General features: G+C 42.8%; 1 protein-coding gene across 6 annotated transcripts in view; it reads left to right on the top strand.

The window, feature by feature from the left end:
- Positions 1-9,074: 9,074 nt before the first annotated feature.
- Positions 9,075-21,226, top strand: part of tcf7 (transcription factor 7) — an 80,251-nt gene continuing 68,099 nt past the window's right edge. For all 6 annotated transcript variants that reach the window (XM_084374371.1, XM_084374370.1, XM_084374369.1 and 3 more), the window contains exons 1-3: positions 9,075-9,572; positions 9,970-10,054; positions 11,281-11,387. In XM_084374371.1, the coding sequence (XP_084230497.1) occupies positions 9,390-9,572; positions 9,970-10,054; positions 11,281-11,387 (375 nt within the window). In that variant the 5' untranslated portion in view covers positions 9,075-9,389. The remainder of the gene's footprint in view (positions 9,573-9,969; positions 10,055-11,280; positions 11,388-21,226) is intronic.

Raw genomic sequence — 21,226 nt, 5'->3', positions numbered from 1 at the left:
AATTGATATCATCACGTATGAAAACATGCAATGGAAAGAAAAGAGAAAGAAAAAAAAAGTGTTGTTTCCATCGAGCCGTGCTGCAGCTTTGTGGTTCATCAGTGTGTGAGCGCGTGTGTGTGTAGAGTCGGCTGATTCAGATCTAATGTATCGAGCTTTAAATAGCAGGCACGCTGCCTCGAACTCGGGGAGATTACACTCTTTTCAGCATTTTCTTTTTTGTGAAAAGTGTGTGTCTGAGGCGCTCTGTGGTGAGAGGCTGCATGTGTGTGTGTCTCTGTGTACACATACGCATGTTTCTGCCTCTCTCTGTGAGCGTGTGTGTGTGTGTGTGTGTGTGTGTGTGTGTGTGTGTGTGTGTGTGTGTGTGTGTGTGTGTGTGTGTGTGTGAGCGTGTGTGTGTGTGTGTGTGTGAGGAGCGAGGAGTGAATGACTTGGCTCCACATCAAAGGCCCCGGCGAGTCTCTGCATTAACGAGGCCCTTTGTTCCCTGCCTCCCAGATTACAGCACGTCTCTCCCCGTGCTGCCAGTGAGCTGAGTGTGTGTGTGTGTGTGTGTGTGTGTGTGTGTGTGTGTGTGTGTGTGTGTGTGTGTGTGTGTCTGTGTGTGTGTGTGTGTGTGTGTGTGTGTGTGTGTGAGGGAGTTTGTGTGTGGAGGGCACAGTAACCTGTAAACCAGAGGGCAGGGTCTGATCTCCCTCCTCATCCTCGTCATTCTCATCTAATGGAAGCGAAAAGAAAGCTGATCCGAGAAAACAAGTTGTTCAGTCAACTTGACAAATCAGCTTCATCTCTGGAGGTCTGGAGACAACTCGAATCTGTTCGCAGCTGCTGTTTTATTGTCGTGTTTTTACACATAGCGACCTGTGTTGTGCTCCCTTCGTGTCTGTGTACAGATTATCAATGTATCTCATTGTCTGTCTGCTCACTTTAGCTTCACAGACAGAGCTATGCAGTGTGGAAGTACTGGTGCAGTAACTGTCTGTATCTTACGGTGGCCCTGAGGGTCAAAACACAACAACGTGCACAACAACCAACCTTTGTTTTGTTTTATAAAATGCCATTGTGTTTTATGAAATGTTGTGTTTTGTGATTGTTGTTTGATGAAGTGTGTTTTCTTAAATGTTTACTTTGTTTTCCGAAATGTCCTTGTTTTAATCACATTGTTTTTTTTACTTTCAGGGCCACCGTAGTATCTGCAGAAATGTGCTCTTGTAGGAACTGTGGCTCTGATGCAATACATGTTCACTAAACTCAACTACAAGAACATTAAAACGTTTCTTTAAAACAGAAGATGTATAAAATAAAAACAGCAGAAAACAAATGATGTGTTTTGTGACATGTCGTTGTTTTTGACTCTCAGGGCCACCGTACTATCTGCGTCCCTATTGCAGAAATGTGCTCTTGTAGGAACTGTGGCTCTGATGCGATACATGCAAAGTAAACATTAAGAACAGCAGATGTATAAAAATAAACTAGCATAACAAACAGCGATTAGACATTTGTAAATGAGTGATGATGAGCATTTAATGTAAATGTGCTTAATTTAAAAAAAGCCATATGTTGAATCCCGAGAAATGCAATCTGATTGTAGACACATAAAAATAAAAGATTTGTTTCATGTTTAACAGATAACTCAGAATCATGTCATCTTACATGCTTTGCAAATGTATTTATCTTATGTATTATGTATTTATTTAATCCTTTTTTTTCACTGTGGTCATTTTTTAAATGATGTAATATTTTCACTTCCCTCAGTGGTGTGAACTAAAACACCACACACGCTTCATTTGTCAGTTTGTGACGTGAACTTGAAGAAGTGAGACGGTTAACGCGAACATGTTAAGCGAGTTATCAACAACCTGTCATGGAATACATAAAAAAAAAACAGCCTTTTTCTCTTCAACACTGCAACATAACCTCACCTCACCTCAGCCGGCTCGGTGACGCACTGAGACGAACCTCGCGGTGTGTCAGTGTGCATGTGTTAAGTGTGGTGACACGGTGTGGCGCAGGAGCTCTTTTTGCTGCTATTTCCAGTCACTATCAGACCTGTTTTTCATAAGCCAGGGCATGATTTGTTAATGCACGTCTTTAAAAAGTTCATGAACTGAAGCAGGCCTGAGTGAAGATGGAGCTGTTCCAACCACAGCTCGCTCGTTTTTTTTTTTGTTTTTTTTTTTCCTCTGAGCGCACACAGGGTAGGAGAAGAGCCGAGAGACAGAGATATATAGAGGGTTCAGCATAAAACAACAACAAAAAAACTGGGGTGAACTTCTCTTACACAGTGACAGACAGCATAAAAAAAGGATTGCACTTTGGAAGAAGATCCTTGGAAAAGATTAGGTGAAGACTTAGCTGTCAAGTCCTCAGCTGGCACAGAAAAGAACAGTTTTATAGTTTGGATCTTCGCTATTTTATTGATTCAACATCGGCTTGTGCTTTCAATTTGGCCAATTCTGCCGTTAATGTAGCTGAGCACGGTTTGTTAAAAACACACGGCGATGAACGTGCCGTAAACCGATCACACAGCTTTTTATTAATGCATCATTATCGAGATATTTCAGATGCAGTCGCTGAACTCTTTAAGGTCGCACTGTATAAGATAAAAAATGTACATTCATTACATTTTCAGATCTCTGAGTCACGAGTGTTGTGCATCTCCGTCCGCTGATCCCCTCTCTCCACAGAAGACCGGCGATGTGTTTTCAAAGCTCTTCTCCTCCGCTGTTTGTGTTTGTTGATCTCACCCCCAAAGCCCCTCCGCGGTTCTGTGATATCAGCTCATAAATGTTTGATAAGCAGCTAACGAAGAGGTAAAAGGGACTGCACTCCGCTAAATCAAAAGAGACAGACACATTCAAATCAGCAAACACTCAGCAAACTAGAGCTTGAACAAGCCTCATTATCCGGCACAAGATATCAACTTCTCTCTCCCTTATTTAAAAAATCATTTGGGTTGATTCTGCTGAGCCGGTGCGCTGGGTTTTCAGTTTTTTCTCACAGACACGTGAGAGTGGAAACCAGTCTTTGAATTGCGTGCGTGTGAGTGAGTGGTTTCACAGGAGAAGGTGGCAGGTTGAGTGCCTTGCTCAAGGACATCTGGTAACTGTTGGAGGGAAGATTTTTTCTTCGTGGTCCCTTTTGTTTTTCTGAACTGTAACCTTTTATTCTTGGTGGTGCAGCTGCTTCTCATGCTTCCACCTCCGTGTGCCACTACTCAAATAAGTGTTTGAAATTCTGAAATGATTCAAAGGTTACTCAGCCTCCTACAGACGTCAGGCCCACCTTCGCAGGAGCTACGTGGCGCTCCATGAATGCACCACTGAAGTCGACCTCATTATTCAAATAAAAAGCTTGTGGAGTAATTGACGAGCACATTTCAAACACAAAGTGTCTCCAAAGAAATAATTCAGCTAATACAAGAGGAGCAGGACCAAACATCTGCAGAAGAACTGAATAACAGAACATCTTCTTTAACCGCTTGCTGCTTTCTGCTCGGTGGTTACCATGGCGCGCTTCATATTTCAGTCGCGACCTTTTAATCTCGCTTAGAAATCCGTTTTATTGTTGGATATTTGTCGTTAGAGGACACGAGTTTACACGGCAGAAAAGTTCAACACGAAATAAAACTGTTGAAAAGATTTGTTGAGGTTCCACATTGCTGGGCTGGATGCTGCCTTCATGGACATGGTTTTGATTGTAGGAAAACTACCAATAAAAAGCACACAAGTGGTTCCAGTTAAGAGCTGTTCGCTTGGATGTGGCTTAACCCCAATGAAAGGACATGATTTAATTACTCTGCAGCTTTAATGCGCCTGATGTTTCTTTAGAAAGCTCAGTATATAATCTTTTTTCAACCAACTGTGATTCATCTTTGAAAAAAAAAAAAAGAAAAGGAGGAACATTCCCCCCCCCACCACCACCAGCGACTGAGCAATGGAAAGGGACTTATCGAAAATGATCTTCTCATTTTAAATAAGTGCTTTACATACGGACGGTGGTGACGATGTTTGCGCTGAGGAGCTCGTTCGGCTTTCTGTCTAAACAAATGTTTGGGTTTGGATCCTGTTTCCTCTGATATTACCTGTCACCACAGGACCACACTCATCACAGGTTGCATGCACCAGTTGTGAGCAGTGTTTATTTCCCTTGTCTAACAAGGAGGTTGTGTTTTCAGCCCAGTGTCTCTTTTCTCAGCAGGATTACAGAAAAGACCACCGGCCTGATCGTCTGCGTAGAAGTTGTGTAGCGTCGACCAAGGAGAAGAAGCCATTAAGACTCGGAGTGGATCCAAATGACAAGGTGGCAACATATCACTCGGTATCACGTGTCCACATTAAAGGATAAGTTCACCCAAATATAAAAAGTCAGGCATTATCTTCTCAGCCTCTTGCCGATGAAAAGTCAGATGACGTTTCGTAGTCCACAAAAAATTTCCAGTGCTTCACAACAAACACCTGAAGGAGATGTGGACTTGAATGTCATAGAAAACCTAAAATGTCTCCATACATGTCCGGCGTGATCTACCGTCCGTCTCCAGAAGCTCTGAGATCCCAAATTTGTTTTTGAGAGGACAATATTTACACCCTCGACGGGCGGTCGAGCGCTACTGCTATTAGCTTTGTAGCTGCAGTGAAAATTTTGTGTAAATAAAATCTTTTTCAAAACAATCTGTGATCTCGGAGCTTCTGAAGACTTGGAAATCTGCCGGACGATTTTTTGGGTAGTTTTCAAACAAGTCCCCATCTAGATTGAGAAATGTTTTGTGGACCACTTCACCGGACTCTCCATTGGCACAGTGAATCACAGAAAACCAGTAATCCTTTAGAGCAGTCGACACATAGTAGTTTCCTCAAGCTTCACACAGAAAGCACTCGTTTGGAGCACACGGGAGCGGTGGTTTCATGAGACAACCAATTTCCTTTCCTTAGAAACTCAACTAATTATATTCCTGCTCACATCCAAATGTTAATTGTCTGCGGTAAACTCCGCCAGAGATATCGAGGAAAAAATGTTCGAACTTTACACAAGAACAAGCAATAACAATGACCGGGAAGGATCAAGGAGAGCAGACTGTCGGCTGTGGTGGAGGTCTGTGCTCGCCCAACGTCCTGCTAGTTTTAGCTGAATCACTTTTGAGATTTGAGGAGATAAAATCATCCAGTAATTCCCAAGAAAAAACAGAAAAAGGTGACAAAAGTCAGCTCAAATTGTTTGCTTTTGACATAATTCATGTCTTTACATTTTAGCATTAACACAAAGTCAAACATGTTTTGCTCTGCTGCATTTCCATAAGCGTTAGATAAATAAAAACACAGTTGCATCAAACACATTTCCTCCATCAGTTCAGATATAGCGCTGGCGTCTGCGCCTGTGTGTGTGAAAGCTCGCCTTCTGAGGTCACAGCAGCAGCTACACACACATAACCTTATTTGGCCTTTCCTGTCAACAGATGAGATCTGACGTCACAAGAGTCATCAGAGGTCGAGATAAAAAAGGTGACGAGAGAGGATGCTAGGGGTGTGAATGAGTCACAAAAACTCTGGACTGATAAGGCAAAGGGTGGCGTGAACTTAAAATATCACTCTGATCTGACGAGAATAATCAGACGGCTCACAGCAACAAAAAAGAGAGAGTGTGTGTGTGTCTGAGAGAAACAGACAGATATAAAGACGGAGAGAGCGTTTGTAGGTCAGAGCGCCTCATAGTATTACAAGACAGAAAGCATGTGCACACAGAGAGAGAGAGAGAGAGAGAGAGAGTGTGTTCACTTCTGGATTTTTGTGTTTTCAGTGTATCTTGTCAGATTTCATCCTGAGGTGAACCTGTGAACCCATGTGATGAATGTGCGTAACAAACCACCGGGCGCAGATATTCATGGGAAACTGATCGAGATCAGAGCGCGGCGAGCTCACGAGGCAGCGTGGCCCCGCGCAGGAGAGGTGCTGTCTCTCCGGAAAAACAGCTGTCTATATTTAATCAAGGCGAATAAACAAGGAGTTTAAACAACTCATTTATAATTTAGATTTGCATACATTAAAAGCGCTCATTTTAATCTTTTTATTAATATGCATCGACGATATTGTATAAATATGCAGTTTTATGCAAATACCAGGCCCATTTTCTGTTTGTATTTAATTCTGTTTCCCAGCTGTGGATCATCATTTTCATTCAAGGCAACCGACTCAGATTAAGTCGCGTATTAAGTCACAGCATGGGAGTGTATAAATATTTCTCAATTAAAAACTCTGAAGACCAGCTTCTGCTACTGTATCAGCATTAAAAATGCATCGGCATTGGGAGGAAAAATAGGGGGAAGGCAAGTAACGAGTCTGATAAGAAATCAGAACTTCAAATCTACATCTTTGAACTATGTTTTTTTTTTTTTTTCTTCTTCTCCCTCTTCCTCCTCCTCCAATCAAGTAGTTGCGATAGCTTAACATTTTTTTGCTGTTTCGGAGAGTGTTACAAAATCCGGGGGATGTAAGGACCAGCCAAAAACATGCTGTGTATCTGTTATTGATGAGCATGCCGTGCCTTCTGATGTTTTTTCACAGAATGTCCTACATTTCGCTGCGTCTTGCCTGAGCTGCCACTTTTCTGTCCATGCAAATGAGGAGGGTTTTTGTTCCAACATGCGAAAAACTACCAAACTGAACAATGTGACAACAGCCCGCCACAAAAGGGAGACTGCTGGGATAGGAGTAAAACTCACAGTGCATAATTACCAAACTTATCAACTAACTTGGTGATGATACTCCTCAGACACAGTTACAGTAACCACACAAAAGGTTACATTTATCTTAATAGAGCAGAAATTAATGTTCACTCATGAGATAAAGGTTAGTCTTTCATGACGAGACGCTTGCTTAATGAGAACCAATCACAGGAAACGAGTAGGGAAGGGTTTCCAACACGAGAGGCAGCTGATAGGATCCACTCTCCATCACGACAAAGTGTTTTTGTGTATTTTGCACGTAAATCGTCAATTTGATAGGACAGCCAAATATGTTGCACGTTGTTAGTGGCTGAAAACATTCGATAACGTTAATGTTTATATCTCTTAATAGATTTAATGTAGCAATATGGACTAGTTACCAGCAGAGTAGCTGATGAAGCCAAATCTAGTATTTCTAAATCCAACGTTGATCACTGATGCACCTTTAAGTGACGCTGAAGGTTTGTACACTTTAAATTAAAATCCTCAACTTTGACCTCAACTCAAGCTCCAATGGAGAAATGGTGCAGAGAGATAATCACAGGAAAAAGAGCAGCGTGGACAATAATGAAGAAAACATTCAGCTGGATCATTTGGAGATAATCTGAGTTTTAAGTCAGTTGGTGACTGAAACAAACAAACAGATTCTGTGTAAACTTTGTGTTAAGGATTACAGCTGAGCTCCAGAGTAACGACACTGGCTATAATGTCAATACTGTAAATATGGAAAATAAAAAAAACAGTGCAGCTATTTCAAAATCAGCAGCGGGGGAAGTGTTCAGTTCCTGTTCACTTCCTTCTGAAGTAAACGTAGCAAAATATAGTAGCAATAAGTCCTGCATTTGAGAAGTATAAGCGCTGTGTACTTAATCAAAAGTAGTAGTATATATTCTACTTCATACTACTTCTGATGTGTACGCAGCATTTCTGCTGTTGCAGTTTAGCAAGGAGGAGCTTTTATCAGTAGGTCTGCACTCAGAATGTTGAATTTACCCTACAAAACTACACAGTGCCCCTTTAAGTACAGTACTTGAGTAAGTGTACTTAGTTACATTCATTTCATACTGTTGTACCTCACTTTCCTCTGAAAACTGCTTCTTTATTCAGTTATGGAAAAAATTAATATTTCTGAGTTTGTATTATTACCTCATTAATATTGTAAGTATTCAAATTCTGAGTCTATAAAACTACATAATGCACATTTGAGTACAGTACTTGAGTAAATGTACTTAGTTACATTCCATCATTCCTGCCTTAAACCAGAACACACACTTATAATGAGTCCTGACCACAACATTGAACACAACTATGAGGATTAACATTGTTTCCTGTAACCACTCTTTAAACATGTCTGCACTGAGAGTGTTACTTTGAATTTACTCTATAAAACTACATAGTGCCCCTTTAAGTACAGTACTTGAGTACATGTACTCAGTTACTTTCCATCAGTGCTTTTCTTACAACACTGCCTGAAACCAAACGAGTCTTAACATTGTTTCCTGTCGCCGCTCTTCCCACACGTCTGCACTGAGTGTCAGTTTGAATTTACTCTACAAAACTACAGACAGTACTTGAGTAAAAGTACTTAGTTACATTCATTTCATACTGTTCTACTCTGTTTATATTCTAAGAGAAACTTGTTTCCTGTCGCCACTCTTTTAAACGAGTCTGCACTCAGAGTGTCAGTTTTAATTTACTCTACAAAACTATGCCGCCCCTTTAAGTACAGTACTTGAGTAAATGTACTTAGTTACATTCCACCACTGCCTTAAACCAGAACACACATTTATAATGAGTCTTCCTGACCACAATATTGAACACAAATATGAGGATCAACATTGTTTTTCGTGCCGCCGCACTTTAAAGAGAGTGTTAGTCTGTTTTTCAGCCATAAAACTACATAAAGTACTTGAGTAAATGTACTTAGTTACATTCCATCACTGCTGCTTTAATCTAAATCTAAATCTAAGTCCTGACTACAATATTAAACACAACTATGAGGACTAACATTGTTTCCTGTCTTCTCTCGTCACACACGTCTGCACTGACAGTGTTTCCACGGGTCTGAACCGAGTCAAAAGTTCTGGTGGCACCCCTCCCTCCCTCAGCGGACCCAGCAGTCTGCAGACCGAGGAGGACCGCGGCTGACGTGAACGCGCCCCTGGAGGTCATGCATACGGCTGCTCGGGCTGAGCTCGGGGAGGCGCTGTCTCTTTAAGAGGCTCAGCCCTCTGCCGAAACAATCGTACAACCCCCCAACAAGTCATCGGACCTGTCAATCATCCGGTCGGCGCCCTTTGATGTCGGGACTCCTCGGCTCGTCTTGGCTCAGATGAGCTGTTAGCTGCTGCAGAGAGACATCAGTCCTCCACAGACCGACCAGCCAGCCGGACACCGCGCAACTTTTTTCCTCATTTTCCTGCATGTGGTGGGGGGTTTCTGCACTTTGGAGGCGCCCCACAGACTGAGGACATTTAACAGCAAACACTCCTTTTTCTTTATTTATACTTTTTTTTTTTTTTTTTAATTTATTCCTCCTCTTCTTCTTTTTCTTCTTCTTCTTTTTATATATTTTTTTTAAAGTCTTATAATCCATCGCAGGGGTGAAGGAAGGAAGGAAGGAAGGAAGGAAGGGAGGGAGAAGATAGACAGACAGAAGAAAGTAGACATGCCTCAGCTCAGCAGCGGCGGCGGGGACGACCTGGGAGCGAATGATGAGATGATAGCGTTCAAAGACGAGGGAGAGCAGGAGGAGAAGATCCAGGAAAACGCGTTCACGGAGAGAGACCTGGCCGACCTCAAGTCCTCCCTGGTGAACGAGTCGGAAATAAATCAAAGTCCGAGCGCGGCGGTAGGTGCCAGAAGTGTGTGTGTGTGTGCGCGCGCGTGTCTCTCTCTCTCTCTGTGCATGTATGTGTGTGTGTGTGTGTGTGGAGGCTTGTTTTATTTTACACGCTTGCTGACAAGCTTTGAATGAGAGCGGAGGGGGAAAGAGAAAAAAGGAAAATGCCTTCAGGGTTACAGTGAGTGAGTGAGGTTTCCCAGGCGAGGCTACTTCGGAGGGTGTTTACTTCAGGGACAGCCAGGGGGATGCCATATCAGCAAAAAAGTTGCCATAATGTTGCTTTAACGCACGCGTGGTTGTGTTTCCTCCGAGCTTTGTAACTTTTTTGTGTTTTTTCCGGGAGTGTCTGACCCCTCTCTGTCTCTCTCTCTCTCTGTTGTGTTGTGTTTTCGGTCCATTGCAGGCGGTCAGACGGGCGCAGCAGCAGCAGCAGCAGCAGGGCGAGCACAGAGGCTTCGCGGAGAAACACCGGGAGCATCTCGACGGCGGTAAGAAGAAGGAGAAGAAGAAGGAAGGAGGAGAAACACACACACAATCTTCTGCTACTATCTCTGTAAAAAAAAAAAAACAGCTGAGAAGCGATAAAGCAGCCTCCCACCTTCCCTCCTCCACCCCACCCCCCTGCTGTGTGAGCAGTGTTTTGGTCACGGGGACACGTGTTGCAGCCTCAAAAACTTCAGAGAGTTGCGTTCAGGTGTACACTGCAAAAAAAAAAAAAAAGATGTCCGTCATGTCTGCAGCTCTGCAGCTTTTATCTGCCTCTCACATCTCTGAAACGTGGTGGGGAGATTTCCTCTGCTTCTGCTTCTCGTTAGCACCCCTTCAAGAGGAGGTTCAGGCAGAAATAAACAGCTATGGATGTCTATTTTTAGCGCAACGTGGACCCCTGGATGTGTTTTAATACATTCATAAAAAAACAAAGTGAGAGAATCAGCTGATGTATGAAGCAGTTTTCATCATGACGTCTCGACAGGCTTGTTTCCAGAGTCAGCCAGAGTCCTTCAGATGTTTACTTTAACTTGTCTTTAGGGTTGCCACCCAAAAAAACAGACTGCACCACCCCAGGAGAGGACACATCTACGCTCTGTATACACGGCGTGTTAATTACAGGCGTCTCTGTAGGTCTCGTGTCTCATTTTCAAAAAGGAAATTTCCTCCATTTGTAAGAAAATCCCTGCCTGCTGATCGTGTTGTCTTCTATAAAAAGTTTCCAACGAGGGTGAAACTGTAAAAAAAAAAGAAAAGGTAAAGTTCAGTGTGCGTCTCCATGTTGCATGCAGGTGTAACCTGGTTATAGCTGACCCACACTGAGAGGCCCTCTGATGCTCAATATGGGTGTTTTGGTGGGAGATAAATTAGCACATAGGCTCCAGGAGTTCACGCCTCTCAGGCTAGGTGACGGTTGTAACGCTTTTTGTCTCAAGTATTGTAGTCTGCCCCTCATACAAGGATATAACATGTAGTAACGAGGACACTTGTAAAATAGCCGACCTACTTCGTATGCGTGCTTTTATTTCTGGAGGGCTTTTATTTTTACTTTTAAATCTTACAGCAGCTTTGTGGGAGTAAGTGAGGAGCGTTATTTTTAATCCTCATGTTGCATCCACAGCAGCTTTTATTTTGATATTAATTTAAATAATGTAGTTTATGATGACAGTTAGTTAGAAATATTTTTTTTTTTTAATATTTATTGAGTTTCTCTCTTGTTTCTCAGTGTCGAAGCACCAAGATGGAGGCATGTACAAGACGCCAACGTATCCGGGGTATCCGTTCCTGATGCTGCCCGACCCCTACCTCCCCAACAGCTCCGTCTCTCCATCTGTAAGTGCACCTCTGTTTTTCCACTCTCCTGCTGGCTAAAGCGCCTCTGATGATGGTTTTGTCTTATGTGAGCTGCTGGGGGTGGGTGGGCAGCTCGAGGTCCTTAATCTGCCCCCCCTGTGTTTAACGTCCTGCTTTTGGACTCCAGTGCGAGTTTGTGCACTTTCAAGCTACTATTTGTTATCGAGTCCAAACGCAGAACACATGTTTCTTGTCCTCAGGAGGAGTTTTTATATGATGAGCTTTTTTTTTGAATAATAGTAGTCGCTGTTGGTGCTGAAAGACACGCAGGGATGGAAACGTTTCGAGCTTGGCGAGCGTTTTGCATTTGTGGCGGAAGAAAATCAGATCTTCAGTAGCCGGAGATTAATTAAAAACAAAAAGGAAAACGGAGATGGAAAGTGGTGGCGACTTTTCTGACCTTTTTTGGATAAAGGCATAAACATTTTCTTTTGGGTTTTTCTTCTCTTTCCTCATAATTTGCATTAAATTTCTGTTGTTGTGCATCTGGTCTTCCACTTCCATCAGCCTTAAAAGTCTGTGGTGTGTTTACTAGTTGGATGGGATCAATTTCAAAGGCCTGATCTATAATATTCAAAACATATTTCTGTCTTTTATCTCTGTATACAGATGTGGATGAACCCAGTCTCTTTGCAGTCATGCTCCTTTAAATATGTGATTTAAGATCTATTACAGCTACAAGACAAAGAAACAATACTTTTAAAATACGAACTTTGATTTTATTTCAGTGTTTAACTGTAGTTTAATGCAGCGAAGGCGAAGATTCATGTTCAGAGGAGACACTGTCAGAGTGAGATCATGGTGACAAACTCAACCCCGGTTGTGATTTGGCTTTGAACTGTGCCGTTTCCCACCCTGACTGCCTTTATGAAATGAAGCTGTATTTAAAAAACACGCTCAGCGCCGCAGCCTCATGAGAGGAAACCAGAGAGAAAGAGCTTGTTTTTGTTTACGCCTTTTTTTTTTTTTTTTTCTCTTGCCGAAGTTGGAATATGATTGATGTCATCATCATCATCGGGAACCGTTTTCGCGTGACGCTTTCCATCTTCATCCGCGCCTGAATGACAAGAGGTTTTGTCGCTGCCTTGATAGCTGTTCCGAGCGTTAAAAAAACCGCCAAAGCAAACACCAGAAAGACTCGTGGAAGGATGTCAAGGCGAGCGAGTATCACTCATGTAGAGCCAGACAGCCCTGAGAAATGAATCAAGAAAAATCCCTTCAAGTCACACCATAAGAAACCAATATCCATGGATAGGCTGACTAATTGCACCAAACATGAGCGGTTGTGCCTAATTTCATTTTTCACGTGCTGTGTAATCCTGTTGCCTGAATTAACCCCCTCCTGCTCGCGTGTCACGGATCACATGTACACGCACAGTGAATTAGCAATGCTGTATCACAAAATCTAATTTATGGCAAGTTGATTTTTTTGCTAATGACGACTCGAAGTCTCAGAGAGTGTTTGCAAGAGTGGGTCAAAGAAGCAGCAGTCGGTCATGGGAGATTTTAAATCGGTTGTTAAAGTTGAGTGTTTGTTGTAAAAACAGTATATTTACATTACATTACAAATACATTTTTCAGGCTCCAGTCTACAGGAAAATACTTTCATTTCAGTGTGATGGCATCTGTGGAAGTCACGTCTTTGCTCATACAGTTAAAGGGGCATTATGTAGTTTCATTTAGTGTTTTCAGGCTTAAAATTTCCTACCAAAAACTACGTAGTGCACCTTTTCAAGATAAACTGTCATATGTAGCTTCAGACTGAACGACGGGAGCCTTTCTCGAAGTCATCACAAAACAGGAAATCACCGTCGTCTTCTTCTTCGCCTGTTGTTCACGATCGTGCAACTGTGATTGACTTTAAGTGAATGAACTACAAGGACAAGAAAGCGTATTTCCTTAAACAATCTTTCTACACATCGTTGCGTTACGCGACACATCCGGCATCGTGTTAGACAAACACGGGCGATGGCATGTGTAGCTCACCGACGCGTCTCCACTCCTTTCACCTTCGTTTTCACAATCTCTTCTCTCTCTCCGGCCCTGGAGCGCCGACCGCAGAGCCTCTCAGATTGTTTTTGTTGAGGGTGGGATGGTTGGTAGGGGTGGGGTGGGGTGGGGAAGGGTGGATTGGTGGTGGTGGTGGTGGTGGTGGCAAGATAAAGAGCACTTTCTTCCCCCCCCCCCCGCCTCCCATGTGTCTTCGAGACTCCACACAATGCTCACTTGTTGCTGCTTCCCTTGTAATTAGCCCGCCGGTTGTGAGGCGGTAGCGGCGTATCAGGCCCCCGTCTACCTGGCACTTGAAAGGGCTGAGAGGAGCAGGGGCTGATGATTACGGATGGGAGAGATGGATCGGAAACTATAGGTCTCGGAGACTTGACAGAAAAGAGGGGTTGTGTTTGGTGTTTTCCCAGTGTTAGGGTGTTAATATGGGACAAGGTGACGCGTGTTGCGTCTCCGTCTGTGTGTGTGTGTGTGTGTGTGTGTGTGTCTGCCGTCCGTCTGTCTTCTTGGCATCAGGACTTTGAGAGATTCTCTCCTCACTGCTAGTTTCTTACTGTTTTGGCACAAATAAAGTAGCAGTCGATCATTTAGATTATGAAGTGTTGGACAGAAGTGATGACGTCAAGGAGAACAAGTTGACGCCTGCAGATTTGTTTCTTTTTAACTGACGGGCAGCACGAAACTCAACTGAATTCTCTGTAACGATGATGTAAAAGGCAGCAAATACTCAGATTCAGAGAGACATAAGCAGATTTATCAGAATTGTTGAGATTTTTTCCTGTCATTCAAATAATCAACACATTATTTGAGCTCTAGTAGTTGGTTTTATGGGGTACTGAGTTTAATTATTAGTGCTGAAAGTTGATATATTTAAAAAAAATAGATATAGATTCAGTTTTAGCTACTGAAGCTGAGCATTCATGTGTTCATCCACTGCAGATCCCTTGGTCCTTGCTGTTTTTCTCTGTTTTATAGCCCTGTAAGTTGGATATCTGTGGGTCCTGCGCTGTTGCTAGGACGAAGCAGGATGCTTGAAGACATGTGAGGAATAGTTGTAATACAATAATCTATAGATGAATCGATAATAATCTCCATTTTCTAATTCTGCTCCTGTAAAACAAAGAAAAATCCTGCAACAAAAGTCCAGAATTGTGATTATTTGTGCGAGCAGTTTGTCGAGGAGGCAGTGACGGTGAATCTCCCATAAGTCCCCGAGAGACTGAATGTTTTTTCTTAAAAACAAAAAGGGCAGCTTCTCAAAAAAAGCTCAGTTTGTTCCTGTAAACTGCCGAACTCATTGTGATAGCATCAGCTGAATGACTGTAAGTCAGATATTAATTGTAATATCTGTCTGTCTGTCTGCGTCCTCCCCTGGGTTAGGCTGCGTGGGCTGCACAAGACTAATCTAATAATGCCATGTTTCTGCTCGACTTTGTTTTATATATTTGTTTATTCTCTGCTTTGTGCATATTTGTACACTCGGACTGAATCAGAATCCGTCCAAGGATGAACATTTGTCTTCAGTTTGATCTCGACCGTCGGTGGAGGGGGGGTCATGATGTATTTCCCAGAGCTGCTGCTGCTGTTGTTGTTCTGAAAAGATTAACATTTTTATTCTCCGTGTTCAACAAGATTGTTTGACAAAAAACAGACGGATATTACAAACCCCTTATTATTCTTGTATTAATGTTAAAAAGCTTCTAATCTCTGTCGAGAAATGAAGTGGCTGCTTTTCTTTCCCATTCAGAGATAATGCTCCTTCTCACAGTGTTTCATGGGACGCTTCTCCTGTTGTTATATTAATGTAGATATCAGTTGTCCCCCTCAGAGGAAGTGGCCAAAGAGGGAGATTTGTGGGATTCAGAGATATGACTAAACTCTCTTGTTGTCTTTGGATAAAGCTTTATCCGGAGTTTGTAAGGCAGTGCACATTGTGTGTTTGTGTGTGTGTGTGTGCTGCAGTTTTGGCTTGTTTCTGTGCATGTGTGTGTTTGTGTGTGTGTGTCTTCATCTTCATGTTTTTCCTCCTCGAGTTTGTTGCCGTAGGCTCGTGTTAGTATCCAGGGTTCATGGTGTGTTTTGTGCGCTAATGTTTGCTGTATGATGTGTGTTTGTGGATGCAGCAGCGTGTGTGTGTGTGTGTCTGTGTGTGTTAGACCTTCTGCTGGCTGTGTGGATTACCAGCAGAAGGGATCATGAGTCTTTGTCGTCTCGAGGAGTCAAACCCCAGCTGAGGGAGGATAGTCAATAAAAAACTGAGCGTCTTCCTCTCTCCAGCATCCGACCATCTTTCCTCCAAACTCCCTTTTTTGCCTTTTTCCAACCTATCAATCTTCTCTCTCGTCAGCTGGTTCTGTTTGATCCGATTCAGCTTTACTTCATCATTTTTTTCTTCCCCGTGCGAGATCACGTCACGACAACCGTAGAAAGGCAGAAAGACGTAGACGGGAGTCCCCCATTCATTTCTTGAGTTGCAGGGTGGCATTTTGAGCAACTTGCTGGGATTGCTGCTGTGTGGCTGAGCAAATATATATTTTGCCGTGTTGATCCACAGTTGAGCTTTCTCAGTGTTTATAGCCGCTGTTGTTAAATGCTTGATTATGGTTTGCGAAGGCGTTTTCGTAGAAAGTGGACAGAGAAAGGAGTGAGTAGAAGAAGAAGAAGGAGCAGAGACGAGCGGAGGGCAGCTGGGAAAAGAGAGATGAAGTCTATCAGCTCTGCTTTGCATCAATATCAGTTTACCATAATCTTACGACCATGACTTTAAATAAAGATCCCTTCTCTTACACAGATGACTAAGTCGTGCTTCCCCTAACATTTCTGATATTAGTTGAAGGTATTGGTTATTAACAGAATTTGTATCAGACCAAACTTCATTAAACGATACCTTATTCGCGGGCTCGTGTCTTCTTCACTTCTTAATATAATCTAGACTTCCTCCCTGTCAGTAATTCAAACCTATTGGTTTACAGAAGAGTGCAGAAAAATGACGTGTCTTGGCGAAGACTCCCCCAATCTTCAGATAAGTGAGGGAGCGAGGCTGTTCAGCTGACTCTTTAGCCGTCATCTTGATGGCCGTTGTTTCCTGCTCATCGATCATCAAACTTCTGAGCCATTGATTGAAGATCTGTGGACGGCGCCACACTTTCTGCAGGGTGCTTCGCTCTCAAATGACTGTGCATAGCTGCTGATTTGTGTTGAAAATATATTTTTTTCAGACAAAACCACATGAATTTTTCTAATCCAACGACATGTACATGCCCCGAAGTGGTTTGGCCGGCTTTAATCTAGCCGGACACGCGATGGGGAATTGTTTTGGGCACGGAGTTTATTGAAAAAGCAACAAAATCTTTTGAGATAAATTTCAACTTTTGGTGGTTTACCAGATAAAGAGCCTCTGACAGAGGAACATCTGTTGGGGGGGGAATGGTTGTGGCTACAACAGACAAACCCGTTATTAAAGTTGATATTTGTGATGTAATGTGTGACTCAGGTGACTCGTTACTTTCACGTAATGTTCCCAATTGTGGGGCAAACATGCGCTGAAAGAATAAGTTTCTTCCAACCAGAGAAACACGATCAAATGAAACTTTTTATGGGATCATTAGGCGGAAATATTCTTCTTATTGACCAGATTATCAAAGGTTTACACTACCCCTCTCCGTCTTCTGATTGAGGTGGTTACATGAGGCATTTCTCTGCTGATTGTGCTATAATTCAGATTATTATTGGAATATTTGGGCAGAAATTAAGTCGCAGAAGAAGAAGAAGAAGTCACATTTCCTGACAGTTGAGATCGCTGGGTAGCCCGTCCTCTAAAACCAAAACAACTTCTATACATTTTTCTGAGGTGGCGCTGACTCACAATGATTGATCCGTGGTTAGTGGTTATATTTTGACGTAGGAAGTATTTAGACTAGATTTGAATCAATAACCTTTTGACCACTTTTATGATTTTAGTTTGATCCTTTTGGATCCAGTCAAAAACAGATCTTTGCCTCTGAAAATCTGAAACAGACAATCAGATTGTGATGAAGCAGCAGCCGATTGTTCAGACACTCCTGTTGGCTGGACTGAGGCAACGGTCAGCCCCGTCCTGTTTGCGGGTCATTGTCTGAAAAAAAAAAAAAAATTGAGAAGCAATTAAAGCGAGCGTCTGATATTTGGCGGTGAGCAGTTTTTATTCACTGTCAGAGAGGCTGTGAAACTCCCTCTGATGTGGAAGCTGTGGTCACACGAAGACGTCAACAAGCTGCGAAGACAACACGCCGCTCTGAAAACACTTTCCCGCTCGCTGTACCTGGACACGCACTGCACAAGGGATTACGGTTTCTAACCATTTAATTTGGGAAAGCGGTGAAATGTTTGTTTTTTTAAAAAACGCTGTTTGGCAGTATGTAAACTTAGTCACTGGAATTTACAAGCCGGTGTTTAACGGCTCTGTCATTGTCATGTTTGGGGGAATTTCCTGTTCATTTGACATTTCGTTTGACTAAAATTGAAAATTGACAGGAAGACTTGCTGAGAGACAGTGTACATGTTTGGGAAGGGTAGGGGTAAAACCTTCGTCATCTCTCAGCTTCTGAAGGCTCAGCTGCAGTGTGTTTTGAAGATTTTTTTTCCTCTCAGCTTTTAAAAAACGCCCCTTCACAGCTTTTTCTCCGAGCCTAACGGGAACTTCAAAATCATGCAATGATAGAGCAGTTTAATTATATTTACCCACGTCAACTGACATCTTGTTTTTGCTTTTGCTTTTAGTTTCACGCCTTTTTCAGCCCATGAACCTTTCATGCGTCTCCTCCTTTTCCTCGTATCCATTCAGAAAATCAGCTGCTGTCTCTAACAAGCTCACCCTCCCTGTCCCCCCTCTTTCCTCCTCAGTATCTCCCAAATAAGTCGATCCTTTCCAAGATCAAGGGAATGGCATGTGTGTGTGCGAGTCTCTAGGATCTTGCCACTTCCTTGTTTCCCATTGTATTGCGGTGTTGACAGGGGGGTTGTTCAGCCAGCCCCTAGTCCCCTTGTAAACAATGGCAGCAACACAGGCTGAGGCCTCCCTAATCCCCCCCCCCCCCCCTTCACACAGACCCAGGGGCTGGGATGAGCGGCGCTGGGGCCTCCCTGCCTCTGACTGGCTACGATAAGGACCCGGCCACTCAGATTTAAGAGGCCTAGAAGAAAAGCAGCTTTCACTAGAAGGCTGTAAAAAGCCGGGGTCGGATGGAAATCTTGCATCTACACATTTCTTTTTAGGGACTTTTTGTTTTAAATTTACAGCATGTCGAGACTTCATAAGTTTTTAAAGCAGCATTCATGTTTCTGTTCATCCTGTTAAAACAGTTTACGACTGATGTCGGAGTTTCCTCTGGCTGGAGGAGCTGGCAGAGTCTTAACCTCGCTATTGTTGCGACGTATGTAAGTGCAAGATTATGGTTGTATATGTCTGAGATTATGGAGTGAAATGCGGTTGATGATAGGGCAGAAAATCCTCCAGCAGTGCTCTCAGCCAAACATGCAAAAAAAAAATCCCTTTTCCTTTTGTGTTGAGATCATGAGAGCGAAGGAGAAGATTACTCATACACATCACATGTAATGGTTTATTATATTAATAACAAAATGCTGGACTCCAACCTTGAAAGTGCCCTTCAGAAGTGTGAAAAACACAATTGTGCACAAGTTTGATGTTTTGATATTATGCAGGGTTGCCATCATCCTTCACAACGCTAGTTTATTTGAAATAAAATGAATTTATCTTGTAAAGGATCGGAGGTTCAGTGGTTTCCTGACCTGATCAGAAGTCAAAGCTGCAACTGAGGATATTTCCATCATTAATCTGTCAATTATTGTCTTCATTTAAAGCGCTCTGTGTAACAATTTGTAGGAATATACGTGCATTAATCACTTTTTAGTGCCCATATGTGAGCGATGACGTGAAAAACGAGATCCTTACGCAGCTCCTCTCTCCCGTCCGCTAACAGAGAGCGACAGTAGCTAACATAAGTTTAGAAATGACTGGCTTCAAGTTCCCCTTTAATCGCTAACTTTTTCGGTCTATATGATATCAGAAAATGAGGGTAAATGTCTATTACTTTCTCCCAAATATTGACATTTGAGAAGCTCTGAGCTGTGTTTTAACCAGCCCCCTTTTCTTAAGTTGATTTCCAAATCAATTAATGGACAATTTGCTTTAAAAAACCTAATGAGACCTCTAGTGTCTACATTTAAACCACATCCCGTGTCAATTAAGTCATCAAAATATACCTCTTTGGTGAGGGGCATCACAGAAATGTGTCAATAGATCCCCGAATCATTAAATAATAAGTGTTTGTGTGTGTGTCACGTTCAGCCAGTCTCAGGTAGACTGAAGCACCCGCCGCTTTGAAGACGGACAGGAAATATGAGCACGAGATCAAAATAGATGCGGCTGAAGACAGATAAACAGACGGTACAGAGAGAGTTTGAAGAAGGAGGGCTAGAGAGGTAAAGAGAGCATTATGGAGGGGAGGGGGAAAGAGGAGGGGGGGAAGATTAAAATACAAATGACCATAAGAGCGTCCTCATCGCGCCCCTCGGCTTTGAAGTAGCGCGGCTGTGAAGGCACCTGAAGAGAAACTGTTCAGAAGACTATTTCAAGAGGCGGAAATGTTTAAAAGAATATCAGAAGAAGAAGAAAAAACCCCTTCAGATGGCCCCGAGGTGTTTATACCTGTAATTATTCATCCACTTATTTCTTTTCCGGCGCCGAGGGAAGGTGGGACCAGGGGGGTGGGGAGGGGAAAACTGGAGAAGCAGTAAAAGACAGGTGTTTGTGAAGAAAGTGCGTGTTTTGTTAAGTCTGTTTACATTCAGACATGTTTATCCAGATAAAATCTTCATCAGATTAATTGTGATTCTGAGCTGTGGAAAAAAAAAAAAAGAGCAGAGACGGTTGGTAACCCCGTGTGGTGTTGTAAGTGCTAGTGTTTCTCTAGATTAAGACCACATTTCCCATAATTCCTCCCACGCTTCCTGTCACCAAGAGGATGCTAGAGGTCAAACATGTCGCAGGATGTTTTCTTTTTTCCATCTGCCTTTCACTTTTCACCAGACGGTGAGATGAAGTCTGAGAGCTCGAGCTCCATTTTCTGCTGTGAAGTAATCTCCCGATTGTGCCGGAAAGCGGCGCGTTGGATTGACTCCAACCTGTTGTCATGGAGCCGCAGCTCAGACGACATTCCTGTAATGATTTTATATAATCGTTGAGTCATTAGCAAAGTAAAAAAAATGTCCACACATTTCTTGGTTCCAGTTTCTCAAAAGTGGGAATTTGCCGCTTTACAGCACAAAGCGAGATAACTGGAAAAGAAACAGCCTCCGCCGGCTCATTTGAATAAAAGAGGCTGCGGTTTATTAAAACTTTCACAAGAGAAGAGACAGAAACACAGACGAGAGGATGACGGAGGGCAAGTTTCGAGAAGCAACTCTTTATTTAGGCTCCAGTGTTTGTCTATGAGGTCTCCATGAGAAGTGAGTTTGTGTGTGTGTGTGTGTGTGTGTGTGTGTGTGTTGCGGGATGATGCACCCAGGTGAGTCATTGGCCTGTAGAGTGAAACCATGCAGTTTCCCCTGTGTCGTTGTTTACAGAGAGGGCTGTCCAGGCCGCCCAGATGGGTGTTCTCAGCTTGTTAGTTAATCAATAACAGCACTGGCTTCCTCTGACACACCAGTAGATATGAAAATACTCTACACAAATCTACTCATTCATCCTGCAATCACACAGTTTGTTGATGTGAAAAATACGAAAAATGTTTGTATCTCGATTCCGGATGTCA

The sequence above is a fragment of the Pagrus pagrus genome (assembly GCF_965226575.1).
Source record: "Pagrus pagrus genome assembly, chromosome: 14".
In the NCBI taxonomy this organism is placed as follows: Eukaryota; Metazoa; Chordata; class Actinopteri; order Spariformes; family Sparidae; genus Pagrus; species Pagrus pagrus.
This window is presented reverse-complemented; position numbering and strand designations above follow the sequence as displayed.